Source organism: Chelonia mydas, chromosome 6 (assembly GCF_015237465.2).
Source record: "Chelonia mydas isolate rCheMyd1 chromosome 6, rCheMyd1.pri.v2, whole genome shotgun sequence".
NCBI classification, from domain to species: Eukaryota; Metazoa; Chordata; order Testudines; family Cheloniidae; genus Chelonia; species Chelonia mydas.
Genome location: NC_051246.2, coordinates 35,215,700 through 35,221,699, shown reverse-complemented (window position 1 = coordinate 35,221,699; position 6,000 = coordinate 35,215,700). Strand labels below are relative to the sequence as shown.

The 6,000-nt window shown below is 44.2% G+C and overlaps 1 protein-coding gene across 2 annotated transcripts in view; it reads left to right on the top strand.

Annotated features, from left to right (window-relative positions):
- Positions 1-407: 407 nt before the first annotated feature.
- The window catches only part of LMO1 (LIM domain only 1), an 85,751-nt gene continuing 80,158 nt past the window's right edge, over positions 408-6,000 (top strand). The window contains exon 1 of one of the 2 annotated variants that reach the window (XM_007057103.4): positions 408-1,101. In XM_007057103.4, coding sequence (XP_007057165.1) covers positions 1,080-1,101 — 22 coding nt within the window. In that variant the 5' untranslated portion in view covers positions 408-1,079. Of the gene's footprint in view, positions 1,102-4,086; positions 4,192-6,000 lie in introns of those variants that run through there. The other variant, XM_043549254.1, reaches the window with a different exon arrangement.

The window sequence follows — 6,000 nt, the reverse complement described above, 5'->3', positions numbered from 1 at the left end:
GTTCTGCGCTTTACTTTAAAAAAAAGTTTAGCAAGGGGGAGATGTGGGGAAGAATGTAATGGAAGAGGCAGAAAGAAAAATGAGCTTATTTATACAGTAACACGTGTGTTAAAGCAATGCCTCCTTTCCTTGGCTATACACTCCCGCATTTTCTCTCTCACACACGTATATACACACACTCTCTTTAACTGTGCTTTTGTGTTTTGTCAGAATTAATGAGAAAAGTTCCCTTGCCCTAGGGGTAATTAGTGTCCTTGGAGTTAAATAAGCTAATACTTAGACACCTCTGGCACAGGCAATTATGTTTGTGTATTGAATAATTGATTCAAAGGGGGGGGGGAAGGGGCTGCTAATCAGATCTGAGCATAATGAATTGATTTAATTAACAGGGGAATCTGAGGGTCCCTGGGAAATGTGTGCATTTATTCAGCAGCCAGAGAGAGTGCAGAGCACATAAATTGAGAGAGGAGAGAGCGAGGCAGGCAGCAAGTGCTTTTGCGTTCAGTGATAGGTTCGCATTTTTCCTCCCCGCCTTTGAATATAATTTTAGATTTAGAGTGAAATAAAGAGAAAAGCACTTTGGAAGCCTGAAAAGCTCTGCAATAGCGACAGCAAAAGAGGGGGGTCGTGAGCGATCACATGCAATTACATTAAAACAAATTTTTTGACTGTGCCCGTTGGGAAGGCGCTGGAGAACCGGCCCTCGATTTTGCCTCCCTTATCTTTTAAAAATTATTATTATTATTATCTCTGAACTGGCATTTGAGTTGGGGGGGGGAGATTGCTTGGGCACTAGCAAAGCTCTTCAGTGCTGCTGCATGTAATTCTAGCTCAGTGCAATCTAGGTTAAAAGTCGTGCAACTGTAGCTGGCTGGCTGCTGGCTGGCTGGGGTAGGGGGGGAGAAAAACAGGGAGGACGAGCCGGCTGCATTTTTCGCTCGGCAGCGCTTTGCAAACACTCTCCGGTCCTCTGTCCCTTTCCCCTCCCTGGAGCGAAGGAGCAGAGGCGGCGGCTGGAGGGGGAGAGGACGCCAGAGACGGAGCGGCGGACGCAGCTGCTGCCCGCGGCCCCCGGGACAATGGTGCTGGACAAGGAGGACGGTAGGTAGGAAGCCGAGATCGCGCCGGAGCGCGCTCGCCCGGCTCCTGTCCTCTCCCTGGGCTGCGGCCGGATGGGCAGCGCGAGCTGCAGGAGGAGGGAGACAGCTGCTGTGTGTGTGGGGGGGAGCAGGGGCATTTCTGCAAGTGCATGTCACTGTTACTGTACAGATCGGAGCGCGCTGGCTCGTGTGTGTGTGTGTCTGGAGGGGTGTCCAAGGGAGGGCTTGGGTGACTGCCTCGCTCAACTCCATCGGATTTGTCGGATATTTACTTCCCCAGCTCTTCTTGAATAAGAAGCGATTTCTTCCCCACTCGCGTTATTCTTTGCTCTCGTTCTTCTGTTCGCTAGATCTTTCTGGCCTGGATTAGGTTTCCTGCCTCTTTAAATCCATTAGTTTCAGTATTTTCTATTCTCCCAGCATGTCCACTGTCTGTTATCTCCTATTGTCGTGTTTACCCTCTTGCCTATTCCACCCTCACCCCCCCCCCCCCCCAGCTCCCTCCCACCGTATGGCTCAAAACCTGCTATTAATGACTAAGAGCTCACAGCTTTGCTAAACTGCTTCACAAAGGGCGCCTTGGCTTATTGTGGGAAAGGATTTACTTTTTAAATGAGGCTGGGAAGAAAAGGGGGTGTGTGTATGTGGAAATGAGAGAGCTGACTGCATGCAAGTTTAGATCAACCATGTGCTTATTGTCAAGACTTGCTAGAAATTCATTTGGACTCGCTTGGGAGCGGGGAGGGAGGCAGGGTTGGAGGCAAGATTTAAAGACTGTGTAAGCTAATTTAAAGGGAAATTAATTCTGGCGTGTAACGTAGTAAGAGGTGCTGAGGAGAAAAGAAAGAGACTGGTGGTAACTCTCCAAAATAGCCTCCTGCATCCTGAAGACGCGCAGACAGGGAGCAATAAGGTGCTGTTGGAAGTGGTTTTTGTAATTTGGGGCCGGGGCGAATGGAGAGGATAACTCGGATCCCTGTCATCCACTAGTCTGCAGTCTTCGCTGTCAAATTTGGCAGTCCAGGGTTATTTGCTGCAGAGTGCTGGGGTAATGGTTTTTGTTGAGCTGAAAGCAATCCTTACAGGCTTGATGTAACAACAGACTTAAAAACTCTTGCCAGGCTTATCCTACTGAGGCATTTGAATCCGCCCCCCCCTCCCCGCAATCTTTAAAACTTATTTACAAAGCACCAGTGAGTACTGAAAGCATGATCACCTGCTGTTATGCATGGTGATTGCTTCTCCCAGTTTTTCCCATAAGAGTTCACCATATTGACTTTTTTTTATTCTTTTAAAATCATTCTATTCTAGTGTCATTTTCTCCATAAATGAAACCACTGTTTCATTGTCAGCATGATCGCCTGTCAGAAGCCAACATATATATGCCTGGACATCACTGATTCTGGCAGTATTGTGCTGTCTTTTTTCTGTACAACTGTGTTTTCGAATAGTGCCCTCTACCTTAGGGATGAGCACATGGGTGGCTACTGGGTCAAGGCAAGGGTAATCTTATACGCTCTTCATCGGCATAGGCAACGCCTGGGGAAAGAAGTCCGTGCAGCTCAGAAAATGGTCCTTTCCTCCAAGTCCTTATTGGGGGAAAAATGTGGTAACACAACACTGATATTTTTAATTGATCTCCTTCATCTGCTGATACCACTTCCTCACCCTTTCATCTCCAACCAAGCTATGCCAGTCATGTTATGTACGGGAATAGGAGCGTTACAGAGGTGACTGGCTTTTGAGGCCACAGATGAGGGAATATGCTGTTGGTCATCGGTTCAGAACTACATGACATCTTGGGGCATATAACTGTGTCACTTGCCATGAGGTCAGGTGGCATTAGCTTGTCACCATCATGCCAGCTTCAGTTACATTGCAAACTGAAAAAGCCTCCCATTGGTAGTGTTGCAGTGAATGCTATGTGTTGTGTGCCTGTATAAATTACCATAAAACTTCTCTCCCCTGGTGGATGGGGGGTTTAATTTGGAAGGGTGACTGCCAGAATAAGAGAGGCAGCGGGAAGTGTCCTTTCCCCCTCAGTCTTGGAGTATCTGTCCCTGCAAGGTGAGAGCCTGCTTGACACAAGCCTTAATGGAATCAGTTGGGGCATGAGGAAAAATCATATGCCTGCTTGTGTGCTCCACCTGCGTGGGAGGGGGGTCGGATCTCTAACAGTGAGAAGGTTAAATGCACACTGGGGCTCAGAGGGGTGTGTGGGGAGGGGGAGCTGAATGCTAAGTTCATCTGTGGATTTAGAGGCCTTTATTGTATTTTAGTTTGTCAGAGTCCTCTGAAGTAAACTGATGCAGTGTTAGTAATGGGATGTATAATGCTCCGGTCAAAAGTGTCTGTGTGCGTGTGAGGGGGAGTGTGTGTATGGCGGCGGGGAGGGGAGGCGGAGGAGTAAAGGGGAGAAAACTTGATCTAAATGCTTAAGTAAAAGGTATGAAATGTTCAGTAAAAAAGAAAAATAAACCTCTCTCACATCTGTTCCTCCACACACCATGATACGTGGGGCTCAGTAATAAAGTCAGTACAGTTAAGCAAGCTTAATTCTTTTCTGGTAGTGCTCATGTGCGAGGGGGTTTGTATTGCCATCTGATTGCATTTTTGAGGGTAAGCTACAATGGGCGATCACTGAAACTTAAATTGTTACAGTGCAAATTTTGTTTGACTAGAGGGGAAAAGGTTGCCTTTTTACTTTCAGCATGAAAGTCCTCCAGTAGTAATAATAAACTAGGCAACGTCTTAATCTCCCTTAACTTTTTGCCAAAGGGTGCCTGCCAACCCATATCTGTTTAAATCTGATTGACGGGTTAACAGCAGGATGCTGCCTCTGCTGCAGAAGTAAGGGAGGCAGGTGAGCTGTGAGGAAAGACTGAGATCTAAAGAGGGTTTGTTAATGGGGGTATTTGGGTTCTTTCAGGTATTGTAGACGGACTCGTTAAACATAAGGAGCTCAGGGCTGGTGGTGGTGTAAGGAAGTGAAACTAGAACCATTGATTATCCAGACAGTTCTCAACAGCCCTCATTCCAGGAGCTCTCGTGAATGGCGATATAAAAGGAAATAATGGGGATGGTGGTGAAGGTAAGGAGGAAATTAGAATGAGATGTACTTAAAAAGAAGAATAGTAAGAAACCCGTGATGTGGAGATCAGAGTAACAAACTGTAGTAACGTCTGGGAATCTTCAAAACTGTTGATAGCGTAGTTATACTGGAGGAGAAATTATGCCTGTTAAAAATGTCAGAGGAATTAGGGACAGAAGGCAAGATTAAGAGAGGAAACTATTTTATGAGGAGGTTATTTTATGCTTTCCTTTCTCTTTCTGCCTGACTTGGATGGAGCTCCAGTTGCTTGATCAGTTGTGAATGTCAAAAAGGATGCTGGATCTGCACAGGTTATAAATGGAATAAAATGGAGGCTATCACTAGCTGTACCAGTTGCTTGTCTTGAAAGACCTTGTTAGTGAAAATGGGTCTGTTTTTTTAATTCAAGCAGGTCTCCTTCTGGGGACAGATCTGGTTTTTGTTTTTGTTTTGTTTGTTTTTTAACCTTCTAAAAATCCTAAAGTGGAAGATCACAGATACCCAATTCACTTTTTTTTTTCTTTTTTACAGAATCATTTTTAATCTTAAAAAGCTAGCTCTTCTACATAAGAAGGCACTGTGATAGCTTAATGAATGCTGCATGCATCCATGTGGGAAACCACAAATTGTTTAAATCCCTCATTCCTCCAGCAGTCTTGGGGCATTGCAAAGAGCTCACATCCTGTTAGGTAGAAGTCGTAATGTGCTCCTTGCTTTTGCATCCCTGAGAGCTGGTTGTCCAGCTGTATTGTTGTTTTGGAGGAGATTGCTCTCCCAGCCTCAGGGTACTTGTTCCAATGAGGGCTTCAGGGGAGCATGCAAGCCTTAGGGTGACACCGTCACCATCACACAGGGTCTAATAATCAGTTTGCTGCCTAGTAAGTGGAAAGCTGCCTTGACACAAACACTTCTTGGTGTCAATATGGGCAACAGAAAGACAGTACTACTTTCCTAAGGGCTCTGCAAATATCACTGTGGGTAAAGGGGGAGAGGACAAAAAAATTGTCAGGTTCCTGACTTGAGGTATTGCGGCACCATGCCAAGTTATGTCTGTAAGGTAGAATCGGTTCATATGTCTGAAGTGACACAATATAACCCGACTGATAGAACACAGTGTAATATTAGAAAATATTTTAAAATGGAAACTGATGCAGTGTTTTCCCAAAATGAATCTTCAGAGCCGTAGTTAAAGAAGAAAATTCTGAGCCAAAATCTGTAGAGATTTGCACCTATGCAATTCTGGTGTGCCATAGCTGAATTTGGCCTTGTAGGTCTTTCGTTTTGACTGGCACAAACAAACCAGCCCAGCGTCCAATACGATAATTACAAAGTTCAGGATTATTATAAATATTCCTCAAATATATAATTACTGCTAATGCTTTGACAGTGGAGAGCAGAACTTCTGCTAAAAAAAAAAAAAAAAAACCCATCAGTAAGCTGATCTCAAATATGACCAATTCAAAAGATTGGGTTAATTGTAGCTGATTCTGTTTAATTGCTAGTAAAGTGTTTTAAGGGTTACAGGATATATATATAATATATATGTATGTGTATATATGTATGTATTTTTTTTTTTTACTAATGTCTGAAATGAGTGAGTGTGAGAGGAATGTTTAATGCAAGAATTATTAGTTTGCAAAAGGGAATCCAGGTTATTGGGTATGTAGAAGTAATGCAGGAATAAAATGGATACTGGTACAGCGCTACATATTAATGCATAATAATTTTGACAGCTACATAATCACTCTGTATGTATATTTACCAAAAAAGATCAACAGTAATACACAGCAGCTATTTAATGTAGACGAG